This window comes from Erpetoichthys calabaricus, chromosome 11 (genome assembly GCF_900747795.2).
Source record: "Erpetoichthys calabaricus chromosome 11, fErpCal1.3, whole genome shotgun sequence".
Taxonomy (NCBI): Eukaryota; Metazoa; Chordata; class Cladistia; order Polypteriformes; family Polypteridae; genus Erpetoichthys; species Erpetoichthys calabaricus.
The window spans coordinates 137,102,486-137,118,645 of record NC_041404.2 but is presented as its reverse complement, the minus strand read 5'-3'; the positions used below and the strand labels follow the sequence as shown (position 1 = coordinate 137,118,645).

Here is a 16,160-nt window from a genome sequence, read left to right as displayed (position 1 = left end):
CCAATGGGTGACAACAGGGGTCGTTACCAGCAACAAAATGACCGCCGTCAACTCCAACCAAAATACTGGCACCCATACGTGAAAATGCTAAAAATATGACACTAAAAACGTTATAGATGACAAGATAACCCAAATCTATGCTTAGAGATGTCAAAGCACCAAATATGATGGGTTAGCCAGGCAACAGTACCAGCCAACAGGAGTCTTTTCTTCTTTCTGTGTTTGAAAAAGATGGCAACTGAATTGCTCTTCTTTTATAAAGACTCTGTAGGACCTTTTTTGGAATATGCTGTTCCTGTTTGGCACCGATACCACTGACTTGACCAAATGTGAGGTGGGCCTGAAAACTCCTCCTTGGCCAAAGGTACACAGAAAATCTGGATACATCCTGAACTGCTGTGGACTCGCATTTCGACAGTGTGTGTGGTGGTGAAGTGTTGGTGGTCAGTTTCGAACCCGCAAATTCCAGAGGCTCAGAGGTGAGAAAAATGGAGACCTCCATCCATCAGAGAGTCCGTGTCTGAACACTGTGAGTGATCAGCTGATCTCTCACTGTGTCAGCCCCCCCATTTTCTCTGTGCAGCGTCACCAATAAAACCCACCCGTCCACAATGTAAATCCTACCCTTGTTGCCCGCTGAATTGCCGTGGACTCGCACCATGAAGCCACTCGGTTCAAAGGTGAGCTGCCAACCTGCATTTTCTGGCTTAGAGGCGAGTGCTCTGTGGCACAAGCTAAATGGAGACCTCCATCCATCAAGAGAGTCCGTGTCTGAACACAGCGAGTGGTGCGCCTTCTGGTGGTGTCAGCTGATCTCTTTCCGTGTTGGCCCCCCCACCACGCAGCGTCACCACTATAACCCCTGTATCCATAAATTGTTCTGTGTGTCCCAGTTGTATTTGGACTTTGCTAGAAAATTCAGAGATTGGCTACCCAAGTTTAGAGAGGAGACTAATGGTCGCCCTACAAGGGGTTTATTCCAAGATGCCAGACGGAGTGTTACAAGTCATCCCCAACTTTCATTTTTAAGAAGCCGAAAATGTGCTAAAAGAGTGAAAATAAACATGATGCTGGCAGGCCCAGCATCTGATCAACCAACTGAGTGCCCACTGGCTGGGACAAATGCCCGTTTATATGAAATGGAAGGTCCACTTGTGAAATGTACTCCCTAGTGACCAGCACCTCCTCCTCTTCCTCACATCACTCAACAATGAAGGCACCTTACCTGCCGCTTGTCCACAATGTTAAGGGCACCGCAGCTCACAATGCAAGCGACAATGTTGGCAAACATGAAGATCATCATGCGCTGCCACCGCCACAGGGGAATCTTCACATCACTAGGAAGAGAAGAAATAGCATCAGCAGTCAGTCACGGTGACTGTGTGGAAATCCCACCTCACTATTGTACTTCCATTTTTCTTTTCCAAGTTTCAGAAACTTTCACTTTTTTTTTTTTTTTAACTAATTGCAGATGTTATGTTTAAAATAAGACAGCAGGGGGTGACAGAGTAGAACGCCCATACCTGCCAGTGGTGCCCACGTCACCTCACAAGTACTCTACCTGGAGGAAGTCCCCAGGATCTGCCCGACAATTAGGTTGGATATTCCAATGCCAATCATCTGCACCGAGGTTGCGAGGCCCATCGCTGTCCCCAGAGTTGCTTGGGGAACAACCAGTGGGATGGACGGCCACATGCTCGCCTGCAAAACAAACAATAAACAAATCGTGCGTTGATCCCCTTAGTGTTATGTTTATACCCAGGATAAAAAAAAAGCCAAAAACAAATGTTATTATGTGTAATGGAAGCGTGTAAACAGTAGAAGGGGCATGTCGAGAGTCCACACTGCTGTACCGAGGCAGATTTATGTGACGTGTTTTGAGACAGTCACCAACACACTGCCCGATGTCGCAATCAGGACAGTAGCCACGCGTTTCTTTGCATTATTTTCTTCTAAAAATTTTTTTGTTGCTGGCATATGATAGGGTAGAATGTCAACACCTGACTTGCATGACCGATGTGCCCCTTGCGTTATCACGGGGTACCACAGCTCAAGGCTTAGTGAGCTCCGCATCTCACTGACATGAACATTGACAGTTGTCTCATTGTGACATTTGTGTTGCCGAGACTAGAAGTTCTCCAATTGTCAGCTCACATGCTTCTGAATCCAACGCATGTTCACGGCTCTCCGTCGGCAGTTCCACCCAATGCAAATCTGCAAACTAAGGTGCTTTGTGGTGCCAGTCAACAGCAGATCACAGAGTGTAGGGTCAGGACTGCACAGAAAAGCTGGGTAGCTGAGAGAGCTAGGGAGACGTCACCAGGAGTGGTCTCTGAATGGCTCAGACTAGGAGTTCATCTTTAGTGCAGTCTATGAGGGTCTGCTTCTGAGCCGGACATTGCAGGTTTACTGCTTACTACCAGCAGTTACCCGTAGTATAAACCCATGATCTGAGAAATGTATGGTGTGGGTCAATGGCAATACACTTAGCGACAATTGTGGGATTTGCACTGTGGATGGACGGAGTCACTCAGAAAAGGTGGGAAAGACTGAGAGAGAGAGGGTGCGCTCCGCTCACAGTGGTCAGAAGCAGACTGCGAGCACCCAATGCAAGGAGTTCTCACATCGTAAGGTGACCCCTTCTGAACTGGACACCGTGAGACAACAGCAATGCAGGACTTACTAACTTCTCTTCCGCTTCTAGCCTTAGAGTGGAGGAGGAGTCCACAGAAGGGCACTGATCTAATTTCTGGACCTTTCCGGAAGTATTGCCCCTTCCCGATAGAAGAAACGAGATGACCAGAGGTTGGCATTCATGATTGGAGCCACACAAGTCCACAGGAGCAACCATTTTGGACACCACAGGGAACAAACTATTTCTGGTCCTTCATTTACTTGATAAATTTAATTTAGCATCATTGCTATTAAACGGGGATCTTCCGCTTGTCCAATCTCAGTTCTCTGCACACAGCACATAGTGTCTCAGTTATTATCTGCTCTGCCTTATGGTAGAAAAGCTGAGGAGAGGACATGTTAATCGAAGCCAAAACTTAAACCCCGACGCCTGTCCTATCATTTTTCACGGCCAAATCGCTAATCAGTGATTCGTAATATGAAGAGCAGAAGAACAAGTCAGACACTGTGAGTTTCAAGGATCTTAAACTACATAAACACAAAAGCACATCACTTTATAAGCATATCCGTAAACTTGGATAATGTCACTTCTTATAGCGTCTCGTTGAGGATGGTAATCACCTCCAGAGACAATGCAACACCGCGTCATGATGGCAGCGACTCGAAATGGAGTTGTCCCATTAAAAAAAAACACAAAAATGGCAACGGAAATTCAAAGTTTAAAGCATGGTGCAGCACCTCACACGACCAATAATTGGAACAAAGCTGACACAAGTGCTTAGTACATTTTCAAACACACAGAATGGTAACATCGACCAACAAGCCATAGCTAGCGAGGCCCCCATATGCCGTGCAGGCCCCACTCCTCATCAGTGCCGAGGTGGACAGGCTCTGTGTGCGTCGGTGTTTCGGCGTGTTGTTGGAATGGGAGTTTTTCATTGTTTTTTGCAGATTACTGGTGATTAAAGTTTAAAAAGTTTGTGTATTCTGTGGAATCTTTCTCAACATTTATTTTGCTTCAAAAAAGTTTTTTTTTTTTGTATTTTACAGCAATGGCATTTGGTTATTTTTTGCCATGACAATCCTTACCCAGAATCACTCGGGAAATGCACGACAGGTGACGACATATTCGAAATCCTCCATTGTGTGCCTTTACAGTGCTGCGACATCATTGATGTGACCAGATAGGCGTCTTCAAATTACCAGAGAATAGGAAACTGTGAGCAGTTTCAAGCAGGCCTTTATTTCGTTAGAATGTACAGCTTTTTGATCTCTAGCTTTTGACTTGATTAGCGTTTTGGACCCGGACAATCGATAATTTGATTTCCCAGTCTGAACTCCGCACGTTTCCTGCCCATGTCTCTCTCCCGGTATTTACTCTGTCTGTCTGTCCTTGTGTCAGAACAAGTGTGCGTTAAGCTTCAGGTACGAGAGTCAGAAAATCCATAAAGAACTTGGCCAGCCCCACTCATCCCATCTCGCCTTCTTACTTCTGTGCCACCATGTCAGGTGCATCAATATGTAAAGGCGGGGAGCTCATGAACGCTCAGTTACTGATTAAGTGTTTAATAGCAATCACAACCCGTGGCCCCCCACACTGAGGTTACCCACCCTGCTTCACCCAGGGGGAGGAGGAGGAGGACTGCCCACTCACATTGTCGTTTCTTTGGCAAACTCATTTTTGTGAACAGTAAATCTCCATCTTTTAACTTGTGCCTCCCACAGCAGGCGCAACTGCCCAGGGGGTCCCTTGAGGGATGGATTGAGCTCAAAGTTCAGCCCCGATTTACTCACCGCAGCAAACGAGTAGGTGACCCCAAGCCAAATGGTGGAGACCAGTGGTGGAACAAAAGTGAAGGCCAGGAGCCCAAACACTGGTAGGGTCAGGACAGCACAGCCAAGAGCAAAGATCCCACGCAACCCCACATTGTCCTGCAAAAGAGAAGAGGCGTCTCTGAACAAACAGGGATAAAGCAGGGCCGAGTACTTTAGAGATGGCGTCTGTGGAAGCTCCAATAAACCAAAACGCCCAGACGGGCCATGGCCTTTCACAATTTGACTTACATGCAGGCCTGATATCACCGCTGTTCAGACCCCAAGGCCAGTGCTATTCTTCCAAACATAATAAACCACTTTAAGATTAGGGGGCTTTAGCAGAGGGAAGGAGCAACAAGGCTGGCAGACTTTGAAGGCCAGGCATCGTTCAGCCAGAAGCCAGCCCTCTGTCCACTTCAACCATAGGATGCTGTCCATTTTCCACTTACAATCAAAATCCCGACGGTGGCCGAGAGCACCAGGGAGCTGTCATACACGGCGCCCACAGTGTAGGCCGCTTCCTTCTGGCTGTAGCCTGTGTACTTGTCCTGGATGAACTTGCTGCAAGACAACAAACAGAAAATGGCCAACAGTAAATCTGGACACTGAGAACTGGCAGGTGGCACACGGAGGGCAAGTAAGCACGTTGGGCCCATAACAGTCCTGTCAGGGCCAGTTCGGTTCTCACACACCCATTATCCATATTCACATCCCAATTACGACATTATAGCGATGCAGAAAGTTGGGACCTCAGCCTAGTCGGACTGCACCAGGCCACAGCACTTAGAATATGGGTGGGTAAAAAGGTCACGAAAGTGGCACATGCTGAACATCTTACAATCCGACGCAATTCCATTTATGAGCTCAGCAAGCTAAACGATAAAATTAGAAACCTAAGACCTCATCAGAACACACAAATCGAGACATTTCATGCAACTCAGTGCCTCCCAACCGTTGTGGTTTCATGACCTGACCCAGTATATCACATGCCAGGGTACTTTTGACCCACCATATCTATGCCCCCCTCTGTCAACTTTGCGTGAATCACAGTGAGGTCCCCCTCCCTGTCAGTGAATTAAGTGTGAATCACCGTGGGGGATCGAGGCCAGACTACCAGCAGAACATCAGACCGCCAGATGAATAAAGCGCGCCCGTCAGAGTGGGGCTTGGGGAGGTTGTCCGGGATCAGATGTGACCAACCTGTGACACTGCTGCTGTGAATCGAGTGCCATCGTTGGAGCGGTGGGGGGTTGGGGGGGGCTGTTTCGTCCGGTGGCCGGCCACATGGTCCACAGGCTGGGAAACACTGATGTAATGTAAGCAAAAGTCTCTGTCCTTAAAAAGGGGAAACACTGACGATTTGTGGCGAGTGAAATGGGTGAGTTTCGATTTGTGACTTTGCAATTGTGAAATGCAAGACTTGCTGAAGAGTTTTTTTGGGTATTTAAAAAATAAGGAATCCCATGTCCCAAAGCCTTGTGGACACTTTTGTGTGGTTTTGTCCACAGCTGCACAATTCCTGTATTTTGCCACACATCACTGAAATTTATTTATGTTTCTCATTCACGTTTTTTTTTTCTTGTATTCGTTTTTTGTCCCAAAAACTTCCACTTGAGGCGATTTATCATCAGATCCCAGGTAGTAATGAGGGCCAACACAGGATCTTAATAAAATAATATGGTTATTTTCCCCCAAAAAAGTGCAAAGTCACACCATGAAGCCCCGAACAGCACAAAAGGCATAAAGCAGTCGACAGCCAGGCAATCCAAAACAAACAAAGTCCCAATTCAAGAATCCCAAAAACAAAGCATGGGTTAAAAAATCCAGAAAACACACAGCAAAAGCACGAGAAGTCACCAACTCCTTAGCACAGTCAAAATGGCGAAGGGCACCACCTGCTGGTGATGGGCACCTCTTGGGGGACCACCCACAAAACACATGGAGCACAGCACAGGCAAAGCAAAAGTAACATTAACACAAATAAATGGCTCAACAAAGAACAGGAAGGACGTAACACTTGGATTTGAACCACAGCCAGGGCAGGAGGGCCGACTGAAGCAGAACACTTCTTTTGTGACATTTCAATGATTGTTGTTTCATTTTGTAATTTCTGTTACATCTGTAATTATCTGCTGTCTCTTTACATGTTTTTATGTCCCATGTACTCTGTGAGTGGAGCCCTGGGAGGCGGAGCCACCCTGACATCACTGCTTCTGGATCCTCCCTCTCCCTATAAGGGTCGAGAGCAGCGGAGGTCCAGTTGAAGATCTTTACGATTATATCGGAGTTTTCTTATTTTCCAGTTTTTGGCAAGTCATCTCAGTTGCTGCTGAAATACCCTGCCCTCTCTTGCTGTTACCTAGCAACCGCCTTATGCTAGTTAAAGATTTTTGTTTCACTAGAGGTCTTTATTTAAATAGTGCACACCAGGCAGATACATGCAGAACTAAAGCACATAAAAACACTTGCTGACAGGAGCTGGGTGCCTTGCAAATGGCACGAAATTCACTGGAAGCAAAATGCAATTTAGTTTGCTGATTTTTTTGCTAAGTGAAGCCCCAGGCTGCAAATTCAATGAAAGTCACAACTTTCTATTCGTTAATAGCTACAACTGTTTTTGATGTAGGAGCTTTGCCACAGTTGCAGCCCTTTTCGTAGAAATTGCTAGGAAAAGATCAGTCAGTCAGTCACTCCGGTGATGGCATTGGTTTTGTAATTCCAAAGAAATTCAGATTGTGCCGGCGGACCTACCTGGCATCAGCAACGAAGGGGAAGACTCCATTGTAGAAGAACATGATGGAGAGGACGAGGAGCCAATAGCGGGCAGGGAAGCGGCGCAGATCCTGAACCCTCTGGAAGTAAAACAAAACACAAGATAGGAAGGGCAGGATGGCAGCACTTTCAGCACCAGGCCTGTAGAAAGTGCCAAATCACAGCGGATACAAGAACCCCAGAAAAGACAGGGACGTGTAGCGCCACACACGGGTCCACCTAAAAGACCATACCTGCTGCTGGCTCTTTTCAAAGTCAAGGGGTGAGATGTTGGGGCAGCTCCCACCCATTGTTGAGACGTCCCCACGAGACACTCACCACTTTCCTTGACTCCTCTTGTATGACACCGTCCAGTTCAAGCTGCTGCATTCCCACCTTGTCTAGACTGCTGACCGTGATGGCGGCCAGAAACCCCATGATGCACAAGAAAGTTCCTGTCAAGACAACAGCTGGAAATGTCAGAGAGCCTCATCTGGCACCAGTCTGCTCGCAGCTCCTGTTTCACACAACTTTAAATTAAATCTTAAAATTAGCAGATCTATAGAAGCTGGTTTCTGTCCGTCAGGCAGTTGCACCCCGTTGAGCAAATTCAGTGTTTATGTCTGCAATGCACCATGTTTTGGAATGTATTTTCCAATGCATGCAGTAATAAACTACATTATATTTTTAACTCCAACAGATGGTGCATCGCAAACATCAGCACTACTGTCTGATAGCAAATGAGGCAGCAGACCAATGTACACAGCGTACATTTACTCCATTACTGTAGACTTGCACCATGAAGCATCTCCGTTTGTAGGTTTGCACGGTGGTGAACTGCTGGTGGTCAGTCGCAAACCCCCAACACCTGACTGAGAGGTGGTCTCCTTGAAGCATGAGCTAAACGAAGACCTCCTTTAGACATTAGCCGTGCAGAGGCGGCGTCTGAACACATCAGCTGATCTCGCTGTCTGTCAGCCTCCCCCTTTTCTGCACACTGTCACCACTACACTCCACCCATCCATAGTGCAAATCCCGTACTCGTCGCCAAATAAACTGCTGTGGACTCTGTTTGTGGATTTGGTCAGCTGCCAGCAGTTGGTCACAAACCCACAATGTCTGGCTCAGTAGTGCTCCTCTATCAGTGCCTACCTTACATGTGCAGCGTTGCCAGTGCATTCCATCTGTCCACAGTGCAAATCTCATCCTCATCGCCAAGTGAACCGCAATGGACTCACGCCATGAAGCGAGATTTGCTACATGAGGCAATTTAAAGACAACCGTCAAAACTGAATTTTTTTGTTTAACGAATACCAACCTTGTTGGGAGTACATCAGGTTCAGTCTGGCAGACCCCCAGAGGTCTGCAGCTCTCGGGTTGAAAACCACTGCTCTAAGGATCTGAAGCCATTCATTGTGACAAGCATACAACCACAGAGAATATCAGGAAGGGGCATGTACTCTTTCACAGCACCATATGTGGCCTCTTCCTAGGGGTCTGTCCAAATAAATGGGCCAGGACCGCCAAGGGATGTTTCCAAGTACGCTGGTAACTGTCTTGTACTTACCACCCCAAAGTGTCCACTGGATGCCAAAGTGAGCTTCAAAGTGCTGAGTAAGGAGGAAATTGAGAACGCTGCCCAGGCGAGAAAACGCAAGAGTCAAGCCAAACGCCAGTGCCAGCTCGTTCCCTTTGAACCAGAAGGCCGTAATCCGATTCTGCACAACTGTGAAAAGAGAGCCCTATTACTGCTAAATACTCATACTGCTGTTTAAGTGGCTGAAGTAAGTAATATGCCTTATTATTAACAAGACATGCTACAGCTTCAAAGTAACTGACAAAGTTAAAAAAACAAATCACACAAACTGTTCCAGATCTCGTAAATAAGATCTGCTCAAGACATTTCCAGTTTAAGAACAGTAAAATACTCTTGACACAGCGATATAAAATGGTAAAAAGGGCTGAACAGGCCTCAGAATAAATGAAAACCTTACCAGGACTTCACAGGTCAGCCTCAGAAACAGGCCTCACCTCAGGCAGCCAGACCCAACTTAAAAAGCAGGCTTTGTGCTCTTCTTTTGCCAATTACAAATAAATTCCCTCCTTTATTGATTCTTTGTTGGACTTGTCTCTCCTCTTCCATTTTTGTATATTTTGGTACATTTAAAGTATTTTAAACTTCAAAAGCCCGTTCCCCATTTTTGGGCCTGTGCAGGCCAGTTTGATATCAGGCTGCCTGGGGTGAGGCCTATCTCAAGACAGGCCAGTGAAGATTCTGGCCTGATTTTGGGTGCCATCACCCCATTGTGCAATTAATCATAACAGAAAATACTCAAAAGAATTAAAAATACACAAAGGGAGAGGATAACTGCAAACCTCTGGCAAAAAAGGCAAAAGCAGGAAGAAAAATATTTAAAAACTAGACATTAAGCCCATTACAATAACGGGCGCTAGAACAGTAATCCATAAACATTAGTAGGAACAGTCAATATTAAATGGCAAGGGACCTTTTACCTCAAAAAATGCCTGTAACTTTCTCTGACAGTAATACTGGCTTTGCTGTCCGTAATATGCGTTTAATTTTCTGTGACAACAGTGGGCCATCAGCAGATTCTCCCCAGCAACTGATGTAATGTGCGCAAAAATAAATCTACTTTTACTTTACACTTTACCGGGCCAAGCTTCTTAATCGCAAATCTGACATCCTCAGAGTGAACACTTGCACAACAATGGGAAAGCTGGTCTCCGCGTCTCGGTACCCGATTGGATTTTTCGTGTTTTCTGTTTTAGGTCTTACCTCATTTACTGAAATCCGATTGGATCGGCTGCGCAATACTTTATAGGTCCCGCCCTCTCTGTCTTGTGTGACGTGTCAGGCGGCCTTTGAAGCATTGCTCCGTGCCCCGCGCATGCGCACTTCACCAGAAGAGACGGACACATGGACGCACACAGGGATTTTATTAAAGAGGATACTTAAAAGAGAACAAATAGGGGAAAACTGCAAATGGCCTCAAATGGCAACTCAAAGGTAATAATAAGTGCAGTTCATAGTTCAAAGGCTGAAATCCAAAGATGAAACTAAAATAACTGTAAACCAGAAAAATCTGAACAATACTTAGTATGATATGCACTGCAAAACAGGCAGCAGCACTCTGCTGGACTTGTCTCCTCCACCTGAATAGTAAGGTGGCAGGTGGATCCTTAAAAGGTGACATCATGGTGGCCCCACCCACAAAACAGAAGGAACACAGCCATATTCAAACATATTTATATATATTGTAAATACTAAAAAAGAAATGGATCAATACTGACAAAAAAATGACATAAAACCAAAACAAAAATAAAATAACTAAAATAAAAATAAGCCAGGGAAGAAAGCTCAGCTGTAACATGAATGAACCCCCAAACCCCAGGAACACAAAGAGACATCGGGTACATCAACATGGAGTGAATTGTTGCTACCCCTTCCCGTCTCCCCATGTTGCGGCGTTTCTTACTGGTAAGGGATCCGTTTCCTGAGCCAAACAGCAGGCGGCCAGTCAGCATCAGCGGCAGCAGGTAGGCAGTCCCCTTGAAGTGAGAGCCCAGGGCAAACATGGCTGACCCAAGGACGGTAAGGAAGGAGAAGAGGAACACTCCACCTGGCAAAATTTCCAATTGAAATGGTGAGCTGTAGGGCTGCACGATAACAGAAAAAATGATTATCACGATTATTTTGCTCAAAATTTTTATCACGATTAATAATGACGATTATTCCTTTGGTAAATGAAGTCTGTGACCAAAGCAGTGTAGCCTCGGCCAGTTATTCACAGATGCTGCCCTAATCATATTAGCTGCGTTGTCCGTTGTGATGCACACAAGTCTTTCTTCCACCAAGCCCCAAGCGGACATCGCTTCTTTGAGGCCCACTGCAATAAACTCCGCTGTATGGTCTTGTGGGAAAAACGAATGTTGCAAAAACTTGCTTTTCATCTCAAACTCGCTGTCAATAAAATGAACTGTCAAGCTCAAATACGGTTCCGCAGTTCTGCTTGACCATAAGTCGGTCGTGGCAGCAAAATATTCAAGGCTGAGCCTGAGAATTTCTCTTTCTATTTCTTTTCGACATTTCGCATACAGCGAGGGCAGCGCAACATTGGAAAAATGGTTGCGAGAGGGAATGCTATATCTGTTATCAAGTGTTGCGATCATTTTGTTAAACCCCTCACTGCTCACGGTGGTTATTGGACACATATCCTTGGCTATATGGTACGTGATCGCCTCTGTTATTTCCCGGTGTCTTTGCGAGCTAGGCACAGGGCCGCTGCTGGCCAAATGGGTGCCCTAAGCAGAAATTTACTTTTGTGCCCCCTCCCCCAAATATTACGGAAGTAAAAATAAAATAATAAAAAAAACACCTACTATAGGGGCCAAAATAGAACTTTATTCAAATAAAAGTAAATACATAAATAAATTGTATCATTTATAAATTACAATTGTAGCTCTACAGCAAAAATACAAACTAAAATTACACTTTAAATAAAACATTTATAATAAATAAAATAAACAATAATAAACTAAAATAAAATCAACACTGTCATCTGCTGGAGCTTTCCAAAGTTCAAAATTTACAAAGGCACACTTCTGCTTTTTCTTGAGGCAAAGTCGTAAATGAGCTCTTCATATGATAAAGTCTTTGCTAATTCAGAGTTGATGCTGACAATTGCCAGACCACTCATGCGCTCTTGTGCCATAGATGAGCGCAAGTACGTTTTGATGAGCTTCATTTTAGAAAAACTTCGCTCAGCAGAGGCAACAGTTACAGGGAGCGTCACTGCTATGCGCAGAGCAATCCAGAGATTTCGGTACAGAGGTGAGGGCGCGCGCGTCATCACGTGTGCTTAGCCTACTCTGCGTTCACCGTAAAATGCAATATATACGTTTATATTTTTGTTTATTTGTATATGTATATTATTAATATTAATTTATTATTATAATATATAAAAACGATTTTTTTGAGCAGCTGGGATGGTGCCCCCCTGGGAGTTGGTGCCCTACGCAGACTGCGTACTCTGCGTATAGGGAGCGGCGGTAGTGGCTAGGCAGATATGGTATTGCGTTGAACAATGTCCCTGATATTGTTGTCTGTGTTGTGGATGGCTGGTAATTTTTTGTTGTTGCTGTTTGTGCCTTCAGTCGTTGAAATTCTTGATAGTGTAGTTTGTGGTGGCTTTTAAGGTGGTTGATGAGGTCTGTTGTGTTACCTTGGGACGTTTGGACGGAACAGGAGCAAAGTTTGCACAAGACTCGTACCTGATCAACATCACATTCCTCGAAATCGAAATAGTTCCAGACAACTGAGTATGACCCCTTTTTAGGAACTAACGATCGCACTTCTGCACGTTGCTCCGCCATCATATGTTTATTCTGACTGACTGTTATTGCTGCTATTGACTTCTACTGCTTCAGAAAGCGCTTGCAATCTAGACGCAGTAACGTCATAGTGACGCAGTCCAATCCGTAAACTCAGCCCATAAAAAACAGTTTGGTCTTTATACTGTAAAATCGCGACGATATTTATTAACTGATCGTGGGTCATAAATATCGTTATCATGAGAAAAAAAAGATTAATCGTGCAGCCCTAGTGAGCTGTGATATTTCCACGCAGACACTCAGAGGGCTGAATAATCAGTCGGCTCTTGCAGTCTCTTCCCCTACACATCTACATTAAAGAAATACTCAGACCAAAAATGTTATGTTGCTTGCCCCATGTAGTTTGTAGTGATGGATGACAAAAATTTTTAATTGCATGTTTTCGTGCTGAAAGGCAACAACAACAACAACAGTTCTGATACAATGTAAGTCAATGGTGACCAACACTGGAGAACAGCAAACAATATCAAAAACATCCAAGAAAAAATCTGATGTTACTCGTGTCACATAATCCCCATGTCAGGTCATCCAGCCTCATGCTCATAACGTCCCAAACGCTTGCACTTTCCCTAAAATATTGTTTGATAAACCAATTCTGGAAAAGGTTCCCATGAACGAAAATGGAACTCCAACAGACGTGAACGAGCATCTGAACTGAAGACCTGCCTCATTTATTGTACTCGAGTCCAGCCCAGTGGCAGCGTGTTTATTGGCCAGCATTGTGCGTTTCGTGACATCAACAAAAGGCAGGCACTGACAGACAAGCACAATAAACACTGAAGGTTAAACATCATCAGGAAGAGAACGTGCCTCATACTTGTGTATATCAAAGACGCTTCAACAAGCAGAAAGACAATTCACCCATAGAGTTTTACAGATTGCTGCTAAATAATCCCGAGGTACTCCAGCTGTAACGACAGGAGGCAGGCCCACAATTCAAATGTTCGTTTACATCTGAGCGAGTTCAATTTACAGTCAGAGGAGGTTTGGCCTCTTTTTATACAAGCCAAGGGTTTACGGTCATCTCTCCTCTCTCCTTTCTTTACTTTTGGGACATCTAAGCTTAGTTTTGAAGCATAATTCACTTTTGGGGCCTACGAAGCCTGAGGTGGGATTATGTCTAATTGGGGAGAGGTGAGGCCTGACCAGTGAAGCCTTTTGGGGGAGTTGCACCCCTTTCACCATGTTGAAGATTCCATATCGTATTAGTCTATCTAACAATATTTTCGTAAAAATACACAAGTTTTGTACATTGTGAGCATACAACTGAATGACTTGACATTACACGAGTAACAAGACATTTTTTTTTGGATGTTTTTGATATTGTTTGTTGTTGTCCAGAGTTACTCACCTTAGACGCTTTATGATGTTCGATTTCATTTTTTTGCTTAGTCATTATTAGGTTTCTATGCTTTTGAGACGTTCTATTTGGAGAAATTAAATTCTTGCATTTATTCCTTGCTCTAGTGTGTGGTTTGGATCTTTATTATTTATTGTTTATTCAGCCGACATTTTGATTTTGATGGTTATCGGTATTTTGATCTCCTGTTGGTAAGACGCCATGCCACCGTCATCAGGGGTGGAGTCATGGAGGTCATGACCCCGACGCTAATGACCTGACAGGTTAAATGTGCAATTCACTATCAGAGTTTGTGGACCAAAGAACCCTTTAGTGTGTCATGTTTTCCGTATTTCTGCTTTGTTCTGCTGGTATTTTGACGTTGCTTACCCCATTTCAGACTTTGATTTGGCTTTGTTATTATGTGCTCTCGATCTCCAGTTTTTGACCGTCGCTTTCATTTTCGTCTTACGCCAGTTTCCTGGTCTGTCTCATCATTCACTTGCTATCTTGTGCATCAGAACATAAACTCGGATACTGAACTGAGCATAAGGACGACTGCTTAACCCATCGTGCTGTTAGCATCAGGGTCAGAACCACCGGGCACTGTGCACTGGCGTCTGTAAAATTAGAGATGCCTGCCAAAACCAAAATGGAGGAGGAAACAAAACAAAGTAAATTATAAAGATCCAAGTATAGCAAGGAGTAAAGGCAAGAACTGAAAAAAAAGAACAAACAAACAGAAGGCCTGAAACGCACAGAAACCTAATCCATATTACTAACCGAGAATAAACCGGATATGGACGCAGGTACACGGCGATGGGACCATGAGACGTACTGCGCAGGCGCGCGTCTCATACACCACAAGCGAAGTCTTATCCACCGCGAATGAAGGAGTCACGGCTCAAGAACGAAAGAGCTCAAATAACGTGAATGAGAAATGAAGCAACAACGCGCCCATAGCTAATGACTAACGACACAGCCACACATAAAAGAGGATTCTGCGCTGCACCCCAGAGTCAACCGCGAGGGGCTACGGAGGCCCCACAGGTCCACAAAGATAGTACGGAAGGTGCAGGTGTCACCGCCATAATGTGAGTGGCACTACTGCAAAGTGAAGTTAGGAATAATGTGCTGCTTGGGATTGTACAAACCACTGAACGCTTTATACCAAATTCAAACACAATACAGCTCAACGATACAAACACGAGCCCGCCTGGATAAGATCAATGAACGCAGGCGCCTACAACGCGCGTCTGAAATGCCGCAGGCAAAGCGGGCACGGCTCCAAAACGAACAAGCTCAGTACGGAAGGTGCGGGAAAGTATGAAAGGCGCAGGCGTCCAAAACGCGCTTCTGAATAGGACATAAAGCAACAACGCGCCACAAATTCTCCATATTAAACGTACGGCATCCTCACACATCCAAACCATATAGCATACGTGAATCACATTATTAACGGTACAACCTCAGAAAACGCTCCGTATTAACAGTAAGTGCAATTAGCCATATTACTAACGGTAGACAACGGATAACTAATGGAGTCACGGTCACGGCTCCAAAACGATCCAGCTCAATTAACGGAGCTACAAAAGTGAGCCCGCATGGATAAAAACAATAGACGTAGGCGCCTACAACGTGCATCTGAAACCGCGGAAGCAAAGCAGGCACGGGTTCAAAACGAAAGACCACAACTGACGGAGATACAAACATGAGCCCGCCTGGATATAATCAATGAACGCAGGCACCTACAGCGCGCGTCTGAAATGCCACAAGCAATGCAGGCACATATCGCATACATTCATCAATGTATTTCGGGTTGCGCCGACAATAATCTCTTTCAAATCTATTTCGGGTTACCCAAGACCAGGGGTTGGCGAGCGAAGCGAGCAGGGAGCGGAGCCCCCTAGTAATCAAATAAATTACACTTCATAACAAGATGCCTATGCTATCACAAACTGTGTTCTCTCTATTCTGTATGAAAACATGACACTCACATTTTTTCTCACCCATCACTACAAACCACACATGGGATAAGAAACATAAAGAATGGACGCATCATTTTTGGGGGGGTATTCCCTTAATGCTGCTCTTTGATATCCTGGAAAAATCCAGGGGGTTCCAACACGTTTGTGATCACTCAGGTTGGTGAGAACTTTGGCTCAAGAATCCATAGGGATGTACATACAGTAGCTGCTGATATCTATCT

The 16,160-nt window shown here is 45.0% G+C and overlaps 2 protein-coding genes across 7 annotated transcripts in view; one reads left to right on the top strand and one right to left on the bottom strand.

Moving 5' to 3' along the window:
• Window positions 1–16,160, bottom strand: part of mfsd1l (major facilitator superfamily domain containing 1-like) — a 69,954-nt gene that overhangs the window by 1,617 nt on the left and 52,177 nt on the right. For 3 of the 4 annotated variants that reach the window (XM_051934269.1, XM_051934268.1, XM_028814054.2), the window contains exons 5-12: window positions 10,698–10,841; window positions 8,768–8,926; window positions 7,540–7,655; window positions 7,201–7,301; window positions 4,899–5,010; window positions 4,429–4,566; window positions 1,562–1,701; window positions 1,226–1,337 (exon numbers count right to left, since the gene is read on the bottom strand). In XM_051934269.1, the coding sequence (XP_051790229.1) occupies window positions 1,226–1,337; window positions 1,562–1,701; window positions 4,429–4,566; window positions 4,899–5,010; window positions 7,201–7,301; window positions 7,540–7,655; window positions 8,768–8,926; window positions 10,698–10,841 (1,022 nt within the window). The remainder of the gene's footprint in view (window positions 1–1,225; window positions 1,338–1,561; window positions 1,702–4,428; window positions 4,567–4,898; window positions 5,011–7,200; window positions 7,302–7,539; window positions 7,656–8,767; window positions 8,927–10,697; window positions 10,842–16,160) is intronic. The other variant, XM_051934267.1, reaches the window with a different exon arrangement.
• Window positions 1–16,160, top strand: part of jpt2 (Jupiter microtubule associated homolog 2) — a 59,294-nt gene that overhangs the window by 22,013 nt on the left and 21,121 nt on the right. The gene's annotated exons all lie outside the window — the stretch shown is intronic.